The 26,825-nt window shown below is 43.1% G+C and overlaps 3 protein-coding genes and 1 long non-coding RNA gene across 10 annotated transcripts in view; 1 reads left to right on the top strand and 3 right to left on the bottom strand.

The window, feature by feature from the left end:
* The window catches only part of ZW10 (zw10 kinetochore protein), a 34,967-nt gene extending 30,874 nt beyond the window's left edge, over positions 1–4,093 (bottom strand). The window contains exons 1-2 of the mRNA XM_005689464.2: positions 3,897–4,093; positions 871–1,005 (exon numbers count right to left, since the gene is read on the bottom strand). Of these exons, the coding sequence (XP_005689521.2) occupies positions 871–1,005; positions 3,897–4,001 (240 nt within the window). The 5' untranslated portion in view covers positions 4,002–4,093. The remainder of the gene's footprint in view (positions 1–870; positions 1,006–3,896) is intronic.
* On the top strand, positions 12,638–13,330 carry CLDN25 (claudin 25). Its single transcript, XM_005689465.2, has one exon. The coding sequence runs from the start codon at positions 12,638–12,640 to the stop codon at positions 13,328–13,330; it is 693 nt and encodes a 230-aa protein (XP_005689522.2).
* On the bottom strand, positions 15,829–17,616 carry LOC108637640. The gene is made up of 4 exons (XR_001919185.1): positions 17,318–17,616; positions 16,748–16,850; positions 16,156–16,246; positions 15,829–16,053 (listed from the first exon to the last, which is right to left on the bottom strand). It is a non-coding gene; the product is annotated as an uncharacterized LOC108637640 (long non-coding RNA).
* Positions 20,040–26,825, bottom strand: part of USP28 (ubiquitin specific peptidase 28) — a 69,911-nt gene continuing 63,125 nt past the window's right edge. For 6 of the 7 annotated variants that reach the window (XM_018059758.1, XM_018059762.1, XM_018059759.1 and 3 more), the window contains 6 exons: positions 26,029–26,207; positions 25,854–25,932; positions 24,647–24,726; positions 23,986–24,109; positions 22,377–22,572; positions 20,040–21,271 (listed from right to left, as the gene is read on the bottom strand). In XM_018059758.1, the coding sequence (XP_017915247.1) occupies positions 21,096–21,271; positions 22,377–22,572; positions 23,986–24,109; positions 24,647–24,726; positions 25,854–25,932; positions 26,029–26,207 (834 nt within the window). In that variant the 3' untranslated portion in view covers positions 20,040–21,095. The remainder of the gene's footprint in view (positions 21,272–22,376; positions 22,573–23,985; positions 24,110–24,646; positions 24,727–25,853; positions 25,933–26,028; positions 26,208–26,825) is intronic. The other variant, XM_018059764.1, reaches the window with a different exon arrangement.

Raw genomic sequence — 26,825 nt, 5'->3', positions numbered from 1 at the left:
CCTGTTTCAACATTGGCTTACTCCTTTGTGATGAAAGTACTCTGGCAAACATGGTGAACATTCTTAAAAACTGCCAGACTTTCCATAAGAAGTATAGTAAGCACTAGCCCCATAAAGTGTAAAGTGGCACAGTACAAGATGGGCAGAGATTCCCTGCATGTCCAAGGAAAGTGGCCTTATGACAGGAAGTAGAGTGGTTGTGACTGGCAATCAAGTCAATTTTCCACAAGAAAGCCAAAAGACAAAGATTGTGCTGAAGCTTTAATATGCTGAGGCCAGCTGCAGATATAAGAGAATGTGTGCCGTTAAGAGATAAAAGCATTTTAAAGTAGGAGATGATAAGAAACAAGGCCAAATGATTCACATATATGCTTTATCTGTTTTTATTATGAAGACATTAAAATCTTGAGACTATTTTTTTTTAAATTTATAAAGTGAACTAAAATGCAAGACATTATTAGTATAGCTTAAAATTTTTTACCATAAAAAAGAAATTGTATATAGTTTTGGAAAACATTTGTATTTTAAAACTGGAAGTTACCTTAAGGTCATCTAATTCAACTTCGATTCACCAATAAGGAAAGTGAGGTCTTTAAAAGTTGTATTAAGGCCTTTCTGGTGTTGGCTTCCCTGGTAGACTTCCCTGCAGTGGCTAAGACGGCCAAAGCAGGTGGCCAGGGTTCAATCCTTGGTCAGGGAACTAGATCCCACATGCCATAATTAAGACCTGGTGCAGACAAATAAATAAATAACTTTTCTTTTTTTAAAAAAATGAAGATTTTTTAAAAAGTTGTAAACTGAGTTGTCTTTGGAATCAGGAAGCTGAACCTTCTCCCTACAAACCTATCCCACATAACCAACTATTCTTACCTCACTCTCTATCCTAGATTTCAGCAAGCCAATGTCATCAGATAGCTTATCCACTTGGGTAACCAGGTCCTGTGCGCTCTGCATGCTAGGCAGGAATTCGCTGTACTTCTTGCTGATCATACTGCACACCTCGCCCTATTATACAAGAAAAAAGTTACAATGAGATGAGTAGGGAACTCTCAAAATATATAGCTCGTCTTCTGTTAGGTATCTTCCAAGTCAGGGCCTTTTTGCCAGTTACTCATACCCATTCACTTTCCCTCCAAGCCAATGGGTTTCTCTGAAAAAAACATTTCTCCTACCGTTAAGAGTCCCATAACACAAGGGTACAAGAAGACAATGATCAACAAATCCCAACAGTGCCCAAGAATTGTACAAACACTGAAAAAGAGAAAGGCAGAGTCAGAAATTCTCATTTTGAATCAAATCAGTTCAGACTACAGTCACTAATTTTAATCATATATCTAATAGGAAAAAAAGTAAATGAATAAATTAAGACCATAATCTGTATACCTCAATTGATTTATGAATGTCTATTTTCCTGCTTATAAAATTACAAGACCTAATCTTAAATAATTCAGGCTTCCCAGGTGGCACTAGTGGTAAAGGATCCTCCTGCCAATGCAGGAGACACAAGAGATGCAGGTTTGATCCCTGGGTTGGGAAGATCCCCTACAGTAGGAAATAGCAGCCTGCTCTAGTATTCTCACCTGGAGAATTCCCCAGACAAAGGAGCCTAGCAGGCTACAGTCCATGGGGCTATGGAGTTGGACACAACAGAGTGACTGAGCACACACAATCTTAAAACCCTAAGTTGATCTGAGTTCCATTATTTCCTTTAATGCAAAATAATTTAATAAATTATTGAATATTTTTCACTGAATTAGTCAATGTTTGGGAGACAAGAATAAATGATGCTTATGTGCATGCTCAGTTGTTCAGTCATGTCTGACTCTTTTGAACCCCACAGAGCGTAAACCAGGCTCTTCTGTCCATGGGATTTTTCTGGCAAGAATACTGGAGTGAGTTGCCATTTCATCCTCCAGGGGAGCTTCACAATCCAGGCATCGAACCCACGTTTCCTGTGTCTCCTGCACTGCAGGCAGATTCTTTACCACTGAACCAAGGAAATTATGCTTGTCCCAAATAAATTCCTTTTAGGTAGGAAAGAGTATACACCTAAGTAATCAGAATACAGAAATACAATATAACAAGAGTTCAGGTACTCCAGAAGCACAACTGAGAAACAGAGCACCTCTGCCTAAGGGTAAATGGGGATATTTTTCATACACGAAACTACATTTGAGATGGAACTTAAAGAATGAGTAGAAATACTAACAGGTAAAAGATGGAGAGGTGGCAACATAAATAAAATCTGGGAACTAGGGGAAAAGTGGGTCTGCTTGGAGAATAGAAAGTAATTCTCATCTGTCTGGATGGGAAAATAAACTGGAGAAAGGCAAGTTAGTTCCAGAACAGGGAGGAGCCTGTAGCTTAACAGTCGGTCCTCCTTCCTTCATATAAAAAAGCAATGAAAAATCCTAAAGCCATATTCCAGGAGATGCCAGTGACATGAATACTTAACACTTAGGAAATCATTTTAGTAAAATAAAACCTTTTTTGTGCCTTTATGGTTCAGTGCCAAACTTGCTCTCTTAAATCCACAGGGTACACTCTTTTCAAGGTGTTTAAAAAGTTGGCTTAAAGCTCAACATTCAGAAAACAAAGATCATGGCATCTGGTCCCATCACTTCATGGGAAATAGATGGGGAAACAGTAGAGACAGTGTCAGACTTTATTTTGGGGGGCTCCAAAATCACTGCAGATGGTGACTGCAGCCATGAAATTAAAAGACGCTTACTCTTTGGAAGAAAAGTTATGACCAACCTAGACAGCATATTCAAAAGCAGAGACGTTACTTTGCCAACTAAGGTCCGTCTAGTCAAGGCTATGGTTTTTCCAGTGGTCATGTATGGATGTGAGAGTTGGACTGTGAAGAAGGCTGAGCGCCGAAGAATTGATGCGTTTGAACTGTGGTGTTGGAGAAGACTCTTGAGGGTCCCTTGGACTGCAAGGAGATCCAACCAGTCCATTCTGAAGGAGATCAACCTTGGGATTTCTTTGGAAGGAATGATGCTAAAGCTGAAACTCCAGTACTTGGGCCACCTCATGCGAAGAGTTGACTCATTGGAAAAGACTCTGATGCTGGGAGAGATTGGGGGCAGGAGAAGGGGACGACTCAGGATGAGATGGCTGGGTGGCATCACAGACTCGATGGATGTTAGTCTGAGTGAACTCCGGGAGTTGGTGATGGACAGGGAGGCCTGGCGTGCTGCGATTCATGGGGTCGCAAAGAGTCGGACACGACTGAGCGACTGAACTGAACTGAACTGAAGAAAGCAACAAAGATGTGGCAAGTAACAAATGTAAGGTAATGACAGTAGTACAAAGTGAAACTGTGTGTGGTTAGGTGCCTTTTGTTTTTGTATCAATTGCAAGACAGCAAGATCCAAAGAAGTGCTATTCACGTGTTTTATAACACTCGGCATAGTCTCAAAGGCCTGGGGGTGAAGAGAGTTGAGTTTAATGAAGTCCTGATACGTTTTTAATGACAAAAATTCAGGGAGGAGAACGGTACAATCCTCCCAAAGCTATCACATTCATCCACGAATCATACAGAGGAGGAAACTACACACCGAAGAGGGGTGGGGTGACGCTGCCCTCGTTTCTATCCAGCTGCTATCCCCCGCGCCCTAGACGCCTCGGGCTTCCAGTCCCAGATTCCCTGCTCTGCTGGTCTCCACCGCCTTCCCTTCGTCCCCCTATCCCATAGCTCCCCAGCCTAACCCCACTCCCAATACTGCCCCAGCCACCGCCTCTTCCCACCGTCCCAGCCTCCTCGGCTCCGCAGTCCCAGTCCCAGGCTGGGCTCCCCTCTAAGCCCCTTTCTCACCCCACATACTTGCACCCACTCTGGCTCCTCCCTCCGTCCCTTTACAGCCAGCCGCCCGCTGCTCCGGCTTCACCTTGATTTCTTCCACCCGCTGGGTCAGGCGACTGATCCGAGTGCCCAGATCCTCCTTCTCCAGCCTCCCGGAGTGTGCCAGGACTTCCGTCACGAACGAAGCCATCGCCACCACAAGAATCAAAACTGACAGGGTCACTCGCAGCCAGCGCGGCAGCTCCCGTCCCGCCGGCTGCCTTGGCGCGCGGCCTGCCGGGAAACGGAGTCTCGCGGGGCCCAGATCCCCTCACGAAAAGCGATGGCTGCACTACAGCTCCCAGCAGGCACCGCGGCGATCCTGGCGGGGACTTTCCACGGTGTCCCGTAGTTGGCAAACTGTGCGTAGACGCGTTTACTAGCTCCTTTTGAAGTAGTTGGTCTTTTCCCGCCGGTTTTTCACTAGAAGTGAAATGGTTTTATTTAATAACCAGTCCCAAGTGAACCTTTCTCAATTGCAAAACGCTTTCCTGTGAAATATATGTAGCCTGAAGACCCAAGGAGCCCATCTTGATCTTTTTTCGTTAAGTATTCATTCTCATGGACTGCAGTGACCATCAGAATTTATGTGAATGGTACTCTCTGCAGTTGTGCAAGGACGTGGCATCACCTCATAAATAAAAGTATGCCCATAATCGCACTCCTTTCATATTGCATAGGTTATATGTATGTATGTTTATTTATTTATTTATGAGTGTGTGAGTGTGTGCGTGCTAAATCGCTTCAGCCCTGTCGGACTCTTAGCGACCCTATGGGCCGTACCCCACCAGGCTCCTCTGTTCATGGAATTCTCCAGACAAGAATACCGAAGTCGGTTGCCATGCCCTCCAGGGGCTCTTCCTGACCCAGGAATGAATCTCCTGTCTCTCCTGCACTGGCAAGCGGGTTCGTCACCACTAGCACCACCTAGGAAGCACCATACGTATGTGTAACATTTATTAAATATATATTTATATTATTTATATTACCTAAGTAGAAAAGGCAGACGAACCAGAGATCAAATTGCCAACATCCGCTGGATCATAGAGAAAGCAAGAGAGTTCCAGAAAAACATCTATTTCTGCTTTATTGACTATGCCAAAGCCTTTGACTGTGTGCATCACAATAAACTGTGGAATATTCTGAAAGAGATGGGAATATCAGACCACCTGACCTGCCTCTTGAGAAACCTATATGCAGGTCAGGAAGCAACAGTTAGAACTGGACATGGAACAACAGACTGGTTCCAAATAGGAAAAGGAGAACGCTGAGACTGTATATTGTCATCCTGCTTCTTTAACTTATATGCAGAGTACCTCATGAGAAACACCGGGCTGGAAGAAGCACAAGCTGGAATTAAGATTGCTGAGAGAAATATCAATAACCTCAGATATGCAGATGACACCACCCTTGTGGCAGAAAGTGAAGAACTAAAGAGCCTCTTGATGAAAGTGAAAGTGGAGAGTGAAAAAGTTGGCTTAAAACTCAACATTTAGAAAACGAAGATCATGGCATCCAGTCCCATCACTTCATGGCAAATAGATGGGGACACAGTGGAAACAGTGGCTGACTTTATTTTTCTGGGTTCCAAAATCACTGCAGATGGTGATTGCAGCCATGAAATTAAAAGATGCTTACTCCTTGGAAGGGAAGTTATGACTAACCTAGACAGCATATTAAAAAGCAGAGACATTACTTTGTCAACAATGGTCTGTCTCGTCAAGGCTATGGTTTTTCCATTAGTCATGTATGGATGTGAGAGTTGGACTATAAAGAAAGCTGAGGGCAGAAGAATTGGTGCTTTTGAAGTGTGGTGTTGGAGAAGACTCTTGAGCGTCCCATGGAGACTGCAAGGAGATCCAACCAGTCCATCCTAAAGGAGATTGGTCCTGGGTGTTCATTGGAAGGACTGATGCTGAAGCTGAAACTCCAGTCCTTTGGCCACCTGATGCGAAGAGCTGACTCATTTGAAAAGACCCTGATGCTGGGAAAGATTGAGGGCAGCAGGAGAAGGGGACGACAGAGGATGAGATGGTTGGATGGCATCACTGACTCAGTGGACATGAGTTTGGGTATACTCCGGGAACTGGTGATGGACAGGGAGGCCTGGTGTGCTGCAGTTCATGGGGTCGCAAAGAGTCGGACATGACTGAGTGACTGAACTGAACTGAAGTATAAATAACATTAGTACTGAATGGAGTGGAACATGATACTTAGTACTGTCTGTCAGAGGTCACAAATCAATTTTATCAAAACTTTAAAAAATTTGTTTCACTTTTCAAGTGTGTTACATACTAAAAGATGTTCACAATATACTCTGTGCGTACATGCCTGCATGCTGTCACTTAAGTCATATCCAACTCTTTGCCACCCTGTGGACTGTAATCCGCCTGGCTCCTCTGTCTATGGGGATTCTCTAGGTAAGAATGCTGGAGTGGGTTGCCATTTCTTTCTCCAGGGAATCTTTCGACCCACAGATCTGGACACAGGGTTAATTATAAAGCTTTATAAGCTATAAAGCTCTAAAGAAAAAATGAACATACATGTAAACTTGGTTCAGACAAAAATAAGGTCCTTATTGGGGAAGGTGTAGAAGAGTAATTAATTTGCAAGGTGTTCTCAGAACAAGTATGAGCGTCAAGTATGAAATGACCTAATTAAAATTGCCAGCACTTGGCTGCCACATAAAAAGCTGATGAGAGCAGCGTCTCCCACTTGTAACTGCAAAGTGCTACCATGTGAATATGTGTGACACGCCTACTCCAGTTTGTGACCAACTGCAAGGATTCCTGATATTCTCATTTCTGCTCACGCTTATAAACTTACAGTATTAAAAATAATAAATATACAAATACATATATAAAGTATGTATACCAAATTAACTTTTAGTGATGAATTGATGGTGTTTATTCTCTTCTTTCCCCTGATTTTTATATTTTCTACAATAAACATATATTGCATTGATTAAAATGCTTTCAAAAAAATTTTTAAAGGTACATTGAGAGGGTAGACCCCAAGTGGATGCTAACCTGAAGGTCCTTGTCATTTTTAAGTGTCCATGGGACAATCTGCTTATACTAGTGAGGCAGGACAATCTTCCTGTGACATAATAAAGGAAATGAATTTGGGGTTGAGACAGGAAGCCATAATATCTTGAGAAGTGCCTCTCTCTAGAAAATTAACCAACTTTTGTTTGGTGGACCTGTCAGCCTCTCCTTGAAATCTAAATATTTATACTAACAAATGCCCAGTGAGGAAAGAAGGACCTGCCGGTGAAATTCCTGAAAACTTGTAACAATATTTATTGAGCAACTACTATATGACAGACACTGCTAGGCTGGGAATCCTAAATATGTGAATAAATAATCTCAGGAAAATATGGTCATTACTATCTTGGAGGTAGTTAAGAGATTGATCCAGATGTTGTTGGACCTAACTAACTCTTACACAATTGTCAGGAGGGGGAGGAGTCTTTAAGGAAAAGAATGTAAAATAAAAAATACAAAACCAACTGCAGCCTTTGGAAGGGATCTGTACAAGTAACAGCCCTGGAAGCTTAATCTACCTCTAAGGAATATACAAAGGGCAGAAGAAATATTGGAGGAGTACCCAGTCTCAGATTGAATCAGGGAGGTTTCACAGTAAGAAGGAATCTGAACTAAGAGGAAAAGAGTTATTAGGAAAGAGTTATTAGGTTGACGTTCTGGAATCTTCTTCTAAGAAACTAAACTGTAGAAGTTCCACCTCTTCCTGAGCACTGGATAAGCTAAAGACTGTCCTTCAAATTTCCAACAAAGGACAAAGAAGAGTCAGACAGGAAGAACAGGAAAGACCATAGGGAATGGAATGGGATTGCTACCCACAATGTACCCAAGTACAAATGAACTGCGTTAAGAAAAAGAAATTAACAGCTCTCAGATTAGAAGAATTAATACTGTTAAAATGGCCATACTACCCAAAGCAATCTATAGACTTAATGAGATTTCTTTCCAATTACCCATGAAATTTTTTCACAGAACTAGAACAAATAATGCTCAAGTTTATATGAAACAATAAAAGACCCAGAATTGCCAAAGCGATACTGATGAAAAAGAGAAAAACTGGAGGCATAACCCTCCCAGACCTCAGACAGTACTACAGAGCTACAGTAATCAAACAGCAAGGTACTGGCACAAAAACAGACATATGGATTAATGGAACAAAATAGAGAGCCCATAAATAAACCCACACACCTACCATCAATAAATCTTCGACAAAGAAGGCAAAAATATACAATGTGGCAGGGGGCAGGGGGGTGGTATATCTCTTCAGCAAGTAATGTTGTGAAAGCTGGACTGCCATGTAAATCAACGCAGTTCGAACACTCCATCATACCATACACAAAAATAAACTCATAGTAGCTTAAAGACTTAAGTGTAGAACGTGATGTCATAAAATTTCTAGATGAAACATAAGCAAAACATTCTCTGACGTAAATCATAACAATGTCTTTTTAGGTCAGTCTCCCAATGCAATAGAAACAAAAGCAAAAATATGCAAATGGGACCTAATCAAACTTATAAGTTTTTGCACAGCAAAGTAAACCACAAGCAAAACGAAAAGACAACCTACAAACTGAGAGAAAATATTTGCAAATGATGCAACCAACAGGGGCTAATTTTAAAAATACACAGACAACTCATACATACAACTCAATAACCAAAAAATCACACAACCCTATCAAAAAAATTGGCAGAAGACATAGACATTTCTCCAAAGAAGGCATACAGATGGCCAAAAAGTAGGTCAAAAGATGCTCAAAATTACTAATTATTAGAGAAATGCAAATCAAAAGTAGTGCAATGAGGTTTGACCTCATACCACTTAAAAAGGCCATCATCAAAAAGGCTACAAATAAGAAATCCTGGAGAGGGTGTGGAGAAAAGGGAACCCTTCTGTTCCCTTGATGGGAATGTAAATTGATGCAGCCACTATGGAAAACAGTATGGAAATTTCTTAAAAACTAAAAATAGTTACCATATGATCTACCAATCCCTCTCATAGGCATGAGTGAGTGAGTGAGCGAAGTTGCTCAGTCATATCCGACTCTTTGCAACCCCATGGACTGTAGCCTACCAGGCTCCTCCATCCATGGAGGAGGCAAGAGTACTGGAGTGGGTTGCCATTTCCTTCTCCAGGGGATCTTCCCGACCCAGGGATTGAACCTGGGTCTCCCAAATTGCAGGGAAATGCTTTACCCTCTAAGCCACCAGGGAAGCCCCAAGGCATATATCTGGAGAAAACTAATTTGAAAATATACATGCACCTCAATGTTGACAGCAGCACTATTTACAATAACCAAGACATGGAAGCAACCTAAATGTCTATTGACAGATGAATGGATTAAAAAAGATGTACTATATATACAATGGGTATTACTCAGCCATAAAAAGGAATGAAATAATGACATTTGCAGCAATACGAATGGACCTAGAGATTATCATACTAAGTGAAATAAATCAGAGAAAGAAAAATATATAATATCACTTATATGTGAAATCTAAAAAAAAAAATGGTATGAATGAATTTATTGACAGAATAGAAATAGACTCACAGACAGAAAACAAACCTAGGTTACCACAGGGGAAAGGGGGAGAGGGATAAATTAGAAGTTTGGGTTTAGCAGATACACATTACTACATACAAAACAGATAAATAACAAGGTCCTACTGTATAGCACAGAGAACTATATTTAATATCTTACAACAAACAAGAATCTGAAAAAGAATTTATATGTGTGTGTATATATATATATATTTATATAACTGAATTACTTTGCTGTGTACCAGAAACACAACATTGTTAATCAACTATACTTGAATAAAAAATAAATTTTAAAAAAATTTTAAAGATATTAAGGGGCTTCCCTGGTGGTCCAGTGGCTAAGACTCCATGCCCCCAATGCAGGGGCCAGAGTTTGATCCCTGGTCAGGGAACTAGATCACACATCCCACAGCTAAGACCTGGGACAGCCAAATATTTATTTTAAATTTTTTTAAAGAAATTAACAAATGAATGGGTTCTGTTTTCCCTTACCTGACCTCTTTTATAATTCATACTTATCCTGGTTTGTGTATCTCCTAACTCACAGATTTGCACAAGAAAGGGCTCTGAAGAAAAGCCAAAGAAGTAAGGAGCAGTGTCTGAAAGAAAGCCTCCTGACCTAACATGTCTCACACACATGTGGCATGCCTGGATTCAGCAAACAAAGTGTCAAACACAACTCTGGATGGATATAGAACAAGCAGACAGTGTTTCCAGGGAAGCATAATATTTTACCATCGCTTTGATTAGAACATGTGGTTGCTGGAAAAGCAGCAGAAGGAGACTGCAATTTAAAAGAGCATCCCATTTGTTTCAAGGCAGGATTAAAGGACGGACGGGGAGCGGTGGCTGCAGGTATGGATGGAACAAGATTGCTATCAGTGAATAATTTCTGAAGCTGAGTGAGAGTACACGGGATTTCTTTATGCCATCTGCTCTATTTTTATGTATGTTTGAAATTTGCCATAATAAAACATGAAAGAAAAGGAGACATTCCAGAAGATTCTGCTCACCTCTGTCCACCCCAACAAGACTGATAAGTTAATAAGGCTGCTTAAGCATTGAGGTGTCATTGAGGTTAAGTCAAGGTACTGTTTTTTCAGATGCTTTCCCCTTACTATCCCAGGCCCTCTTTTCACCTCCTAGTGTACTACAGGGCACTCAGATTAAAATGTAAATAGGGGAATACGTTGGTCAACATTTATGTCTTCAATATAATAAAGCCCAGTTTTCTTTCATATTTTGCCATAAAGATGAGCCCACAGCGGCATGCTGTGTCACCAGTGCGGAGGCTCAGGGCAGGAAGCATCTCTGCGCTGGCGGGAGACAAACGGGAAACATCAGAGCTCCAGCCCTGGGTTCGAGACTTGGATCTCTTGCTTACCAGCTGGGGGACCTTGGCAAGCTACCTAACGTGTATCTCACAGCGCGGGTGTGAACATTAAATAAGGATAAAGAATCTGGCCAAAAGTCTGGTTTTCAGCCACACTCAGTAAATGTGAATTATTTCCTTTCCTGTCGGAACCTGCCTCTTGTCAGCAGCAACAACTAGGAAAGAAAGCTGGTGTGACTACCATCTATTTATAGCTGAGTCGGAAGTGGAAGCGCTTACCTCCTGCTATATTCTGGGTCTGAATAAACTCCTTGGATAGATTTTTTTTTTTCTTTCTGCCTACGAAATCACTAAATGATTAAATCTGTAAAATGTATAAAATGTTGGGCTGGCCGAAAAGTTCATTTGGGCTTTTCCATTATACGTTATGGAAAGCCCCGAACGAGTTTTTTGGCCAACTCAATACATCAGTTCAGTTCAGTCACCCAGTCGTGTCCGACTCTGCAACGCCATGAATCGCAGCACACCAGGCCTCCCTGTCCATCACCAACTCCCGGAGCTCACTCAGACTCACGTCCATCGAGTCCGTGATGCCATCCAGCCATCTCATCCTCTGTCGTCCCCTTCTCTTCCTGCCCCCAATCCCTCCCAGGCACAAATAAAAAACTATCCATGCTCTTTCCACTAAAAATAACCATGGTTAACACGTTGTGGTATATTATATATATATATATATATATATATATATATATATACATACACACACATATATGTATATATAAATACACACACACATACATATATATGTACAAACACACATACATATTAATACATATAGATACAGATGTATGCACTTTTTTGTGAAAGTGAACCTGAAAGTGAACGTAAATATTGTTTGGTCAGTGTTTTTGTCACTTAACATATCAAAAACATTTTTCACGTCATTAAAATTTCTTCTACATCAATTTAAAACAGCTCCTGAACTGTATATAATAATACACAATGATCAACACTAGTTCAAAGGGTATTTTCATACATCTTTGTATATATTCACAATAAATTAAGGTAAATTCTTGGAGGTAGGGTGTTGGGACAAAGTATGCATGTATTTCCTGGAGAAGGGCATGGCAACCCACTCCAGTATTCTTTCCTGGAGAATCTCATGGACAGAGGAGCCTGACAGGTGACAGTCCATAACGTCCCACAGAGTCAGACATGGTTGACGTGACTGAGCACGCATGCACCCGTGTATATATTTTAAAGTGTAAAAGGCTTCCCTGGTGACTCAGAGGTAAAGAACCCGCCTGCCAGTGCAGGAGATGCAGGAGACATGGGTTCCATCCCTGGGTCAGGAAGATCCCCTGGAGAAGGAAATGACAACTCACTCCAGTATACATGCCTGGAAAATCCCATGGATAGAGGAGCCTGATGGGCTACAATCCATGGGGTCACAAAGAGTCGGGCACAACTTAGCAACTAACCAAAAACAACAAAAAGTGTAAAACATGACGTCATGTTACCCTCCAGAAAGATTACATAAGTGTGTATTCCCAGAACATCATTCTTGTCTTCTTGGACCTGGGGAGTAATTTTTTGAATGTACTCATCAAATATGTATTGATGGTTTACTATCTGACTATTTTGCCTCTCATGGGCCCCTCCCCCAGGGTCCACCCCCACATCCAATCTTGGGCACACCCCCTAAACCCAAACATTGCCAAGTTCCTGGCACCAGCTGCCTAGAAAACTGAAACAGGAACCCTCTCCAAACGTGAAAGTCCTTCCGCTCAATTTCCCAAAAGTCCTGCCTGACGCAGTCACTGAGCCGCCTCTCCTTTGCTTTCTGCCTTTATTCTCTGGTGGGAGCAACCATGTCCTGGAGTTTCCAGGGGAAAATCCAGCTAGGGGGACTGCTCCTTTCTCTCCTTGGCTGCGTCTGCTTATGCGTCACCACTGTCCTTCCCCAGTGGAAGACTCTCAGTCTGGAGCTGAACGAAATGGAGACCTGGACCATGGGGCTTTGGGAGGTCTGCGTGGATCAGGAGGAAGTCGCCACTGTGTGCAAGGCCTTTGAGTCCTTCCTGTCTCTGCCCCGGGAGCTCCAGGCATCCCGCATCCTCATGGTGGCCTCCCATGGGCTCGGACTCGTGGGGCTTCTGCTCTCTGGCTTTGGAGCTGAATACTTCCAGTTTCATAGGATCAGACGGGTGCTTAAAAGGAGGCTTTGCCTCCTGGGAGGGACTTTGGAGGCATCAGCTGCGGCCACTACCCTCCTTCCCGTCTCCTGGGTGGCCTACGCCACAATCCAAGACTTCTGGGATGACAGCATCCCTGAGATTGTGCCTCGGTGGGAGTTCGGAGATGCCCTCTACCTGGGTTGGGCTGCTGGTGTTTTCCTGGCCCTTGGTGGGTTACTCCTCGCCTTCTCAGCCTGCCTGGGAAAAGAAGATGTGACTTCTCCCCACATGGCTGTTCCTACAACAGCCCCACCATCCTGTGCTCCAGCAGAGGTATCTGAAGGCTCGTTCTACCTAATGCCAAGATCTAGGACCCTGCTCATCTAGGACAAGCTTCTGCCAAGGAATCTCTGGGACAGAGGAATGTCAGTAGAATCCTTTTTCTTCCTTACCCTCTTCACTCTATATTTGTTTGCCTCATTTTAGGGGTGGTGGTCACTGTCCTGTTTGTTCAGGAATTTGACTGTCTTAGTGATATGATGATCCTAATTTCAGAATGAAAAATCAAAGCACAGCTTCTAAAAGCATATTTATCTGATTTAGATTTTATTTACATAAAATGCTTTTAAACTTATGGATTATATCCTTGATTCTTCTATTACCAAGGAAAACATTACAAAATTGCATCCATCCTAGAAAAACTAGTCTACTCTACATGTAGATAGAAAAGTTTAAGAATATACCTCGGCAATTGAAAATGAAATATTGGCCTAGAATAACATCTCAGGATAGGAACCCTCCTTGCTTTCATTTTCAGCTTCAGGTGCATGATTTGAAAGGGAGCATCACAATATATCTATAGATTCTTAATATTCCAAAGGGAAGACATATTCTTATTTCTGCTCTGTTAGGAGGCTGTATGAGGTCTGCTCTGTCTCCAAAACATGAAGGTAAGAAATGGTGTGAGTGATAGGGTGACCAACAATCCTGGTTTGCCCAGAACAGGGCACTTTCAGCACTGACACTAGGAAGATCCTTGGCGTGGCTGTGCCCAAGGACTGCCCAACACGGGCATATACCTGGAAAGAATTGTCAGCTTCCTGGAACTACCTTTTACCATATGCAGACTCACATCATAAATCCCTTACATTTTCATCCAAATGTCAGATGGCCTACCTAGGCTGTAGCTGCCAATAAAGTCCCTTTCACAACAATGACCCCAGTTCCTTTGCTTGTCCCCCTTTCCTGACCATCCACCCCAAATCTTCCCTAAGAATTTCTGCAGGTCCTCAAGAGGAAGCCTCCTGCTTGCTCGTAAACCCACTCATCAGCTGAAACTACCCTGCAAACCCGCCCTCTTCCTTTCACTACCATCTGCCTCCCACTCCCCTAATCGGCTGAGAGTCACCACTGACCCCCATCGACAATTCCCACAGGAGTACAACTAAGGGTGATGGTTCCAATGTCCTCAGATAGATTGCTTCTCCAAGTTCAAAGGCACCTTTGCTCGCAGGACGGAGGAGACCCTCCCTCCACACGCTGGTGGTGCACTTTGCCCTGAGGCTGTACTGCTTGTGTTCAGATGCTTCTCCTTCTTGATTGAAGAGCCCTGGCATCTTGAGGTAGCCATTGCTCAAGCAAGAATATGCACACACCAACACAAGAATAAACCATTTGCCAGCATAGCCCATAGCGGTTCCCTTTATTTTTTCTGAGGAAATGAGCTGCCCCGGCGCAACTTTGCAGTACCTGACTCACTTACTTTCTCACCCAGAATAGCATCCTGTAGGGATCGGTTTCTCCAGAAAGTTCTTCTCCCTTTTACATATATCCTTTTGTATATGTTCATTTCACATACACAGATCCAAAAGCCTTAGGTAAATGACTTTTTGAGTATAAAAGGGGATTGGGATTGCATCAACTTTGTATTCTGGCCTTCTCTGGTTTTGATGTTCATTTTATCAACTACCCTTTCTCGATTACATTTCAAAGATCTCGAGGCCAAGTTTCAATCAGGAGTGAAGCTCAAATATCCAAGAGTTCTCCTTGGATCCCATAGGATCTACAAGGAGGACCCATGTCATCATTCATCCATCTCTTTGAACAAATATTATTGTCCACCTACCACACGCCAGGCATTGTGCTAGCAACCAGGAGTAAGACAAAACTTGTCCCTGCCCCTCCTCTAGGCAATTAGGGGAGACAAATATTGACAGGGAGTCACATCGGTGCAAATTGTTAATTGAGACAGACTTTACAAACTTGGGAAGGTACATGGTTTCATGGGCTTCCCTGGTAGCTTGGTGATAAAGAATCCACCTGCCAATGCAAGAGACATGGGTTTGATCCCTGGGTGGGGAAGATCCCCTAGAGAAGGAAATGGCAGCCCACTCCAGTATTCTTGCCTGGGAAATCCCATGGACAGAGGAGCCCGGCGGGCCACAGTCTGTGGTGTTGCAAGAGAGTCGGACACCACCGAGTGATTAACCACCACCACCACATAGTTCTATAAGATTATGCAATAGGAGGAATTTAACCTAGTCAGGTTCGATGAGTGGGTACCCTAAGGAAGTGGTAACTGGCTAAAAGCTAAAGGGTGGACAGCAGTTCTAGATGGAGAGAGAAGAAAGTTTAAGGGAAGGCTGGTGAAGTAGGAAGGAACCAGACCTTGCCTTACACTTTCTTCTCTCTCCATCTCTCTCCTGAAGAACGTTATCTGTGTTCTTAGAACCACAGGAAGCCAAGCATGGGGCCAGGAATAGGAGCTCAGCTGACCTGCAGCAGGAGCACACCCCTTTCCTAACACCTTGTCCCTGTGCCATATCCCTGCCACACAGCTGGGTGGGGTTTAAGAATGACAATGCACTTTCACATATCTTGTGCTTTATTTACTGTTATTTTGATGGTTTTTCATTTTTTTGAGCTGGGGAGAACAGATATTATTTGTTTTCCTAATGAGGAAATGAAGAATTTAGGCAACATGCCCACAGTGAGTAATTAGCTGGCAGAGACTTGAATCCAAGGTTTGGATGCTGTGGCATTCTTTCATCGCGCCAAGTGGTTGCTTCACGGGGGTGGGCTGCTGACAATCCACCAGAACAAAGGAGAAACTAGCATCCCAGCAGCAGAAGAAAAAAAGACCTATAAGAAAAATCTCGTTCTCCGTGCATTTGTTGGGGTCTAAACAGGGTCTTTGTTGTCAGATAGCTCACCTGCTCCTGCTGGTGGCTTGCAGCCCTCACCCTAATCCCTAGGGTGCAGGTGCTGATGATGTTTTCCATCAGCATGTGATTATGACTTCCTCTGCAAAGAAAGGGCACAAACTAAACATCTGTTGAGAAAAAAAAAAGTGTTTTTCTAACTCTCCTTTAAAAAGGACACAAAGGCATTAAAAAAAAACATTCGGGAGTGGAGCAGGCCCTGTTGATTGATTCCCAGTCAATAGCATGTCATCCCCTGAAGGAAGTGATCTGCATTCTGGACAGAATCTACTTTTCGGGAAAGAATCTGAGGAAGAAGATGCTTTTCACCTAAAACTGCCACCGTGCTTATCTACCTACTTTGTAGGGAAAATAATGAGAAATAAAAATAGAACTCATTAAATCTTAGCTTCAGCTCAGTCTTTTCTCATACATTTGTGGCAAATTAGCATTAAAAACATTTCTTTGTTGTGGTTACACATGGAGAAGTGTGTTGTCATATGTATGAGAAACAAAAAGGGACATCAATCAATTAAGGTTTCAAGCCAAAAGCTTTTATTATGTGCAAGGCATTGTAAGAAAATAACTCAGGGACTTGCCAAACCTGATGCCGTTAGAATTTGATGAGTTCCGTGCTATCTTCTCCACTGGCCTTCCTTTGAATCTGAACATTTCACCACTTGCAAAGAAGGCATTCCAGGAAGTTCCTGTTAAAATATTCATCTGTTACCCTTCTGAGCCTCTGGGACTAACTCTAAGGGGAAAGTCACAAGGGTGAAACACATTTTGGAATGGGAGGAAAATCAGAAATAATTTCATGGGCTTCTGGACTGGAGGTGTGTCTTAGCAGCCACGGTTAGGGTAATACAAAACTCAGAGGTCGGAAAATGTTTGCAGTCACTGGCCTCTGATATAGAACTGAAAGAAACTGGAATCACATCCCACTTAACTAATTGATGGATTTATTTTTAAAGCCAGGTGTTCTTGCTACCTCGTCCATATTTATAGTTGCCCAGAATTTTGAATAGTACCTCAAAGCTAAATCCAATGGGTGACATATGCCTTGGGTTCTTCAGGAAGCCCTGTGTTCTGGACAGAGGAGCTGGGTGGACTACAGTCCTTAAGGCCTGCAAAGAGCTGCATACGAGTGAATTGACTTAGTACTAGTACTCACTCTAAAGGCAGGGGCTCAACACTCTGCTGCTAGGAAGTAAACTGGTGGTCACCCTTCACACAGTCCGCCTAAAAGAAGTACCCAGACTCATCAGGGAGGATTCCTGGAAGGGAATTCGCAACAGTCGGGAGCACTGTGATGTCTCCACCCTTCCCTGAGAGGGGGGCGGCAGGCAGATGGACCACAGGAGAACCATTCACAGATGCAGCTGCTCCCAGCAGGAACGACGGTATCTGAAATGCACCCATCCCACCCTGCTGAGCGGCAGAAGCTCCTGGTGACAGAGGCACAGAGGAGGGTGCCTGACCTCCACTGGAGCAGCCCGCGGCCGGGGGCTGGCTTGCGTGGGGCGAGGGGGCAGCACCAGTGCTGCCTTTCCTGGTGCGTGGATGGCTAGGTCTTCTGTAACCTGAATGGGTGCCGGGGCAGGCAGTCTGGGTGGCACTGTCCGGAGCACTGCTGGAAGGTGGGGCTGGCGAGAGCAGGAGCTGAGATTGGGAGGGGTCAGTCAGAAAGCCCCAGAGCTGCACCAGGGAATGATGCGGAGGTTTTGCACAGCGTCCTCTGAAGAACCGTAAAACACCCTACCCAAGAGCTAGTAATTGGACTCCTGCCATAAAAAAGAACCAAGAGATTATTTTTTAAAATATTATTTGCTGTAGTGGGTCTCGGTTGTGGCATATGGGCTCTAACTGTCCAACCCAATCAGGGAATTGGTGTTTTCAAACTGTGGCACTGGAGAAGACTCTAGAGTCCCTTGGACTACACGGAGATCAAACCAGTCCATCCTAAAAGAAATCAACCCTGAATATTCATTGGAAGGGCTGATGCTGAAGCTCCGATACTTTGGCCACCTGATGCGAAGAGCAGACTCATTGGAAAAGACCCTGATGCGGGGAAAGATTGAAGGCAGGAGGAGATGACAGAGGATGAGATGGTTGGATGGCATCCCCAACTCAATGGACATGAGTTTGAGCAAACTCTGGGAAATCGTGAAGGACAGGGAAGCCTGATGTGCTGTAGTCCATGGGGTCGCAGAGTCGGACACGACTGAGTGACTGAACAATAGTTCTTAAAGAGCTAACAAACCCCAACAGAAAAGGATTGCAATGCCAGTTAATCAGGGAGAGGCGAATCCCAGTCTCCAGGGAAGTCATGAAGAAGTCATGTAACCTGCCCAAACTCTTGAATCATTCCAGGTCAAGAGTCAGGTTGGTTCTTTTCCCACCTTGTCCCCAACATCCCTTTCGCTCATCCTTCTTTTTCACAACCCTTGAAATAAGTAAAACCATTCTTAGCCTGAGGCACTTTCCTGATCCTAAAAGAAATCAAGCAGTACCTAAAGCAGCCCCAGCACCACGCTGGGTGGTCTGAGCAGATCCACCACTACAGATGCCCAGCTGTTCCTCTCTTCACCAACTGTAGATTTTCAAAAGCTGATCAGGAAATAACTAATGTGAAAAGGCACAACACAAAATATCTTACAAGACTTCCAAGGGCAGTCAAGTAGTTGTTAATAGCACAGGTTATGAAGTGAGATGCACCAAGGACAAGTGTCCTGGCTCCACTACCTAGGACACCTGTGACCTTGGGCAAGCCAACAGTCCTCATTATCATCCCAGGGTTGTTACATAACTATGCACAGCACTCAGGAATGACAGGGATTTAAAAGCAAAAGGAAAATGGTAAATAGTAAAAGGCTTCCCAGGTGGCACTAATGGTAAAGGACCCACCTGCCAATGCCAAGAGACGTGGGTTTGTTTGCTCCCTGTGTAGGGAAGAGCCCCTGGAGGAGGAAATGGCAACCCACTCCAGTATTCTTGCCTGGAGAATCCCATGGACAGAGGAGCCTGGTGGGCTACAGTCCATGGGGTCGCAGAGTCAGACATGACTGAAGCAACTTAGCACACACACAATCAATGAGTAAGAAAATTAATCATTTCGCCATGAAAAAAATCTTTGCAGTGAGCTTTAAAACACAAAAGCACCTCTGAATATCTGTAAAAGATGGCTTAACCATTCATTTGACCAAAATATAAAATATTCAGTTTCAAGAAAATAACTTTTTTGCCTTCTAAATCAAATTATGATGTGAATACACGTACATGCAACGCAACCAGCAAATAAGATGAAATCACACACCACTAGGTGTTGCTCAAGAAGAGCCCTGCCTTTGTGAAATGGGAGTATCTCCTGCCATATCCAGAAAGGAGGTCACAGCCATCTGTGATTCAGGCCCTCCAAATGTTCACTTCTGAGCCCAGAGGGCCTGAAAAGGGAGAACGACGCCCCCAGACAGCTGAGATGCATATGGAAGGAACGAGCTCAGTGAGCCCAGATGCTGGCATCTTCCCATAGATGCAAACTCCTTGTGACAGCTGGTTTTCCTTAATTAACAGTAATCTTTGATGTTCAGACTATCTACCTCTCTGGTACAAACTTCTACATAACCTGACTCCTTTCCCCGTCGCCTCCCTGGAGCAGTTTCTCAGGGCTACTTGAGAGGCTGCCTCCCAGGCTTGAAGTTCTAAAAATTCCCACCGAATAAAACCACTCTCTGCTTTCAGGTTGTGACTATTTTTAGTTGACACTTCTCATTCCCATCAAGCTTCTTAACCCTTTAATCTGCCCTTTTCTTTTTAAGAAGAAAAACTGAAACATGAGAAATGCTTACTGAGTCCATCCATTTCCAAAATAGAACATATGAAAACAAAGGCCATACTGCATACCAAAGATAAAACAAATACTTTTATTGCACATTTATAAAATCTGCATAGTTGTAGCAAGTCTTTGACCCTCCCACAATTCCCCTGGTAATCTTTAAAATTTGGTTAAAACACAATACCCAATCTGGAGCCTTTTAAAAATGGTCAATGGGATATTTCTCTCTCTACATATACACATATATATATATATTCTTTTTCTTTTTACAAACCCACATCCCCTATTTTTTAAAAGGAAAAAAGGGGGTGGGGTGTCAAAATGTTCTTCTGGACCAGCAGCAGCCTTAGCCATTTTCAGATGCTAGAAAATTTTACCTTCCAATAGTTAACAACTATGAAAATGTGATCTTTAGTTAAGTTTCACAACGCTGCTATTCCGTCTGATGTCCTTAATGCTTTCTCCTTTCTTTCACTCAGGACTGGGTATGAGGTTTTCTGGTTTAATTAAAAATATAAAATAAAATAGAAGAAAGAAAGGAGAGGCAGCTCTTCTTGACTTTTCAGCATCTTACTGCCACATGACCTTATGTTCTACCCACACGTGAAAGGGTGGTGGCTCATCAACAAGCTATTTTTTCATCTCCTGTCAAGAGCCAGGCAACAACCCATTTTTTCATCTCCTCCCTTGCAGTTAAATTTTTTTTTAATGTCATCTGTATCTGATAAAATAACGAGTAGCTGTTCATACAGTTCAGGTCCTGATGAATCACCCTTTTAGTCTGCTGTCAAAAATACTTATGCCTGAAGGATACTCTGAGGCTCAGAAAAACCCAGGCTGTCTTGTAGAGACAAGAGACATTTCAGGACTTCTGCCACAAGTCAACGAAGTAACACACTGGTTCCTGCCTTTTTTTGTGAAATCGCTTCTATGATTCTGTACCTAAAAAGTGCAGTTTCATTTTCAATCCTTCTTGACACACACAGCATAGTTAGGATCTGGATCTGAGTCTCACTTTCCCACCTAATCCCTTTCCCAGGGGGAACACTGTGACAACAGACTTCTGTGCAACAGACGGTCAACCAAAGACCAGGCTGGGTCTTCAACACGCAGGGGCTTATTTCACTGTCACAGCTGACACTCCTTGGATTGACTCCATGACAGCTGCGAATCGACTACAAAGGTCATAGGGAGAATTGGGCCGAATAGTTGGAGGCTCCTTTAAGACAATGATTTCTGCAGAAGGATCTAGAAGTCTGGGTAGAAACTCCCCTAAGCACAGCTGCAGATTTTCTGTGGAGGGAAAATGCATGGTTAGCATACAGCTAAATAAATCTCTTTGAGTTAAAACTAGTAAGTCCGCAACAACCTCCAAGTTCAAAGCATTGCTCTGGCCAGCTAATGACAAATGACTATTCCTTCAGACCAAATCAAGAGCAAAGACCTATTTGCCGACTAAGAAAAGTTTTAGGTCATTGTTTTAAGTCATCTGACATGCAGCAGGATAACACTATATATTCACTTCATTATGGACATGTCTTCTAATCAATCATCCTTTAAAATTTGAGAAAGTACCATAAATATAATGTGCTGTAAACATACTACTGCAATAAAGATAACGCTGGTCTCATCCTTCAATTAAAATATACCAGTGTGTACATGGCATTAAGTAAAGCTATGTCACACATAGTTTAAACAAAAACTGAAAACATTAAAATGAAATTCTTAGCTACTATTATAGATTTTTTCAATAAATATCATAAACTTGAACACTTTGACAAATCAACAGAATATCTTTACATCAGTGAGCAACAAAGAGGCTTCATATTAGGATACATAACAACTTTCTAAGGCAACTAAACTCACCTAAAAATATCTAGTTTTAGGCTCCCTTTCCAAAATGCTTTGGACAGGCACAAACATCCCATTTACTAATTTATTAACCTTGAAGGCATCGCAGTTAATAAAATGTTTATGTCTTGCAACTTCAAGTCACAGGAAAATTTAACTATGGCACCGACTGGTAATCAAGCAACATAAAGAGATTTTTTAAATATTTAAACTACAAAGTTCAAGTTCAGATTTTGGCAGACGGAAAAGTAACAGCAGTCTAACATTGCTGGAGAGCAGTGATTTTTTTTTTTTCAAATAGTACTGTGTGGCTGGCTGTGGAGGTGATTCAGCAACCACAGAGGAGGTAAGGGGAGGCTAAGGACAGGGGTTCAGGGTCCTGTTCCTTGTTTCAATACAACAGATGTAATTTTCAAGCCTTTATATGCTCGGGGATTCCAATCCCTTAAAAAGGTTTGACAACCGCTGCTAGAGAGTTAGTCCAACTGTCATTTCTAGAACTCTCAAGGGTCTTAAAAATTATTGGCAATGGCAACAAACAACACACCTGCGATATCTTGCCCAAGGTAAGAGCACCAGTGGTTTCTCATGACCTCAATGGCATCCAGGTCATCCTTGGAGATGTCATTATTAATGATAAGGTGAATACAGGGAATGATTAACTCATTCATCACATTAATACCCTCTGTTACAGAGTGCTCATCGTTTGTTTCAAAGAGAGAAGCTGCTTTGGCATTCAGCTCCTATGGATAAAAAACAGTGGGGAAAAAAGTCTCAGAAAGACGACAAATATTTAAACAAGTAGTTCCCAAACTTCACTGTACATTGGAATTGCCTGGGGATCCTTAAAAACCACAGATGCCCCAATGCACTCATGCCGATTTGATTGGTATTTGGCTGACCTAGGCACTGGGATTTTTCTTTTTAAATGCTCCCAAGGTGATCGGAATGCAGCAAAGCCTCTTACCAAGTGGCCTCAACTTATAAGTCAAGGTCATATTTAACACCTGCTTCTACCAAAAGACCTATTCGATGGTTCTCAGTCTTCACCAAAAATCAAAAATCACCTGCAGAAGACAAGGTGGTGCCCAGTCCCCTCACCAGGAGACTGGTCTAACCGTCTGGGGGAGGCCTGGGCCACCAACATGTGAAAGCCCCTTAGGCGATTCTGACACAAACCGGGAGCTGAGAGCCAGAGATGGAAAGAAGCCAAATCCTTACTACTGCCTTCCCGTGGCAGCTGAGCAGGACCTTCAAAACGTAATCTCTATTTGGTGATTTAAAAAATAAAAGCATTTGCGGTCCATCAAATCTACAAGGCTCCCTTTTCAGCTTCAAAGTGCCCTGCCATATCTATAACTGACACAGGAATCCAAGTATAATCAGAAAATAAAGCTTTTGAGATACATACATGTCACAACTTAATCTCTTCCATTTGGCATTAACAAGAGGTAGTGGCAGAAATGCAGGCCTGACTCCTCCTTGGTGGAGGGTGATCCTGCTGGGTGGCAGGGAGGCCCAATGCAAGCTTAGCCTGAGGTTAAGCTGCCTCTGCAGTTTTCTGATGACAAGCACCTGGAGGGACCCCTGGGAAGGCAGGCAGACTATGGGTGCGCCTTCCCACGCAGCAGCCAAGTGCAAAACGACCGCACTAGACCTCCTGTGGTTTGTGACAAGGACGTTAACAGAACAGCAGGACCAGTCCTTATGGTTCAAACCTTTTAAAAACTGGAGTCTCTTTAGACATCACTAAAGCTTCTCATCTACTAGCTTATTAGTTAGGGAACGTAGACAACACACGTTTCCTAGATGCATACTATGTGCCAGGCTGACTGAGAAAAGGACCTATGCTCAAGGAACTCACCATCTAGCAGAGGCGTGTGACATAAGCTGTGAGGCGGCACACATGAAGGGCACCCAAAGGGGAGATGCGGTTCTCACCCAAGTCCTATCAGGGGCGGAAGCAGCATGATGCTCACTGAAGTGACTTCACCTATTTCAAGGTAAAACTACTCTTGAGGGTTTAGCACAATCTAAAACCTGCAGGAGGGTTTTTGTTGTTGTTGTTTTATGTTATTTCTTCCTGGCTTCTAGGAACAGAGGTAAATAAATACAATAAAACACAAAAATCGTCAGGCTTTATCAAGAGTACACACCAGAAGGCATTTTCTTCGGTATAAAGCGATCACCGACTCCTTCACTCCCCGCTGGGGCCCCTTCATCAGCAGAGCGGCATTGCTTTGGTAGGCGTACACCAGGTAGGAAAGTGCCTCTTGGTACCTGAGAAAGTTATTGATGAAAAACAGCTCAGTGCTCCTTTCCCAAACCCAGGGCTTAGTCCCCATCGCTCTCTAATACAAGAATGGAACCGGCTGCAGGGATGGAAAAGTCTTCAGCATGGAGGCAGCATGGTGCAGCTGGAAAAGCCTGAGGCCCAAAGACCACAGCCAGCCTCAGCTCCCCTGCAAACTGGCCGGGAAGCTCAAGGCAAATCATGGCACTTCCCTGGACTTCTGTTTCTCCCAACTCTACAACAAGGAAGTGGACGAGAGGCTCACTACGGTCCACGATGACTCTAAAATTCACCATCTGAGTACATTTTCATTTATCACAAAGAAAATTGGCCATTATATCTCTCAACCAAGAAATCTATCATTATATAGAAGATGAAGACACATGTGTGATGTTCAGTGCAAACGTGAAGCAGAACACTGAGAAAGGTAGAGACACAGGGTGTGTGTGGAAGGGGCTCTGGTCCTGAGAGTTCCTGGTGGGCATCCACAACCAGCATGCTCGGTAACATGAGACGCCACTTACTTTCCTTTCTGGTAGAGTTCCAGGCCTGTCAGGAGATACACAGACACCTTTCGGAACAAACTGTAATCTTCATGCCACTTCTGAAAAGGAATGACAGCCATTCATGATTATGACCGAAACTACTACCTTTTCCCCCATAGCAAGCTTCAAACTCAGCACTAATACTTACGGAGCTCATACAGCCCGGCACAAAAACAGCAGACACAAAAGCTTTCAGATAATAAAGTACTGGACATTTATGATAAAAGTCTACCGCCGACCTTAATTTTCCATGTCCTGTTCCTGCTGCCGAGGAACAGAAACATTCCTTTCACGTGAGCTTTAGAATTTCGGATCTTAACTTCCAACACCCACGCCAAAGTCATTCAGCTCTGGTCTGAATGAATGGCCTCCTGAGTCCTGAGGAAGCCATTCAGACGAGGGAAGACAAAAGGTCAGGGCCACTCCAATCTCAGGAACAACACTAAGCTTGCCTGGGGGGGTGGTGGGGGGTGGGGGCCAGGGCACACCAAGGTGGCACCCAACAGTGTCGTACCTACATGACGTGTTTCGTTTTTGGAAATTTGTAGTCACGCATGCATTTTAATGCATAAAATGCATTTAGATTTGAATACAGAAATATTAGAAGACTATTATTTAAAGCAAACCAAACCCATGAAGTCACGAATTGCATTGCCTAGGACAAGGCTAAAGTGAGTATTTAAGGGAAATGAAGTGCTGATAGGCTGAAGAGAATGGCATAAAGAAACTGGCCATTCAAAGGGTTAAGAAAAGATCATTCATTCTGACTCAGCTTTTTCTGAGAGGCAGTGGGAGTCACTTGGCGATAATATAAAATTGTTTGCTTTATAGCTTATATATAAAGTTTATTAGTATTACTACAAGTTGTACAAATTGGATTATAAGTATATTTGTGCGTATATATAATTTACTATACGAGGAGGAACATATTGGAGAAGGAAATGGCAACCCACTCCAGTATCCTTGCCTGGAGAATCCCACGGACAGAGGAGTTTGGCAGGCTACAGTCCACACGGTCACGAAGAGTTGGACACAACTGAAGTGACTTAGCATGCGCGAGAAGAACATATAAATGACAGCCCCAAATGTCTCAACAGCTCGGCCTCCTTACATTTTTGTTTTTTAATTTTAGGGTTGCCTTAGAAATTCATATGTTTGCTCTGTAGATGTAAAGTGAAGACCTCACCTTGTACTCGTCCATATTCATGTCATCTGGACCAATCTCCTTCAGTTTTGCTTGAGCCACCTTCATAATACTGATCGATCTGTGGACAAAGTTAAGAAAGCAATGACAGTTTCCCCTTCAGAGGACTTAGTCAAAATGGAAGGAAGGGTGGTTCCCCAAAGTACTCCCTTCTCACCTTTCATCATAGCTAAGATTTTTATCGGCAAATTGTTCCAGAAGGGTCCGCTCTACTACCCTTTTGGGTGCTTCATTTTGGAAGAAGTAGACGAGCACGTGCTGAAGACGAGGGTCACTGTGAGAGGTGGGGGTCTCCTTGGCGAGCTGATAGAGCCTGGAGTACTCTTCATGGAATGCCTATTGAAGACAGAATTGGTAGTCAGAAAAGGGGGCATGGTGGGCTTACACACACAGAAACCGCTGCCTAAGGAGGTTTTCATCACTCTAAGAAGACTTCTAAGAAGTTCTTATTGAGGAATGACAGAGGCAACTGGAACCTATAATCTCTTTGCCTTTCAAAAAGGACAAAACTCCTCTGGCACAAGAGACATCCTGTACTCACAAGAAAATTATTTTCCTCATACAGTGCTCAGAAAAACAAAAGTTTTAATTGTTTCAGCCATATCTTTGAGTATCAAGGACCTGAAATTTAAAAATCCAAATAAATGTATTTAAGAATCTTAAATTCTATTCAAGCACCCTAAAAAGCATGGCCTACTTTCTTATATTATGGCCTCCAAATTACAAAGGCAAGGTCTCATTCACAGCTTTATTAACAGGCGCCTCCTAAGAACAAGGAGGTTACTCCAGGCCGGGTGTGACCTGAGCACTGAGGCTGCGTTAGTGCCACGAGAGGAGGAGCCCTCAGTGCCGTGGGATGGCTGTGCTGTTAGTCGGGCAGTGAAGGGAGTTTTACATTTTACTTCAATGAAAAACACTTTTTCAGCATCTGATATAATCACTGCCCCATGATTA

The sequence above is a fragment of the Capra hircus genome, chromosome 15 (assembly GCF_001704415.2).
Source record: "Capra hircus breed San Clemente chromosome 15, ASM170441v1, whole genome shotgun sequence".
Classification (NCBI taxonomy): Eukaryota; Metazoa; Chordata; class Mammalia; order Artiodactyla; family Bovidae; genus Capra; species Capra hircus.
Note: the sequence above shows the minus strand (reverse complement) of the source record. Positions and strands in the feature narration are given on the sequence as shown.

Bases quoted from the DNA above. Each gene is read 5' to 3' on its own strand.
- CLDN25 (XM_005689465.2), top strand. From the start codon at position 12,638: ATGTCCTGGAGTTTCCAGGGGAAAATCCAGCTAGGGGGACTGCTCCTT.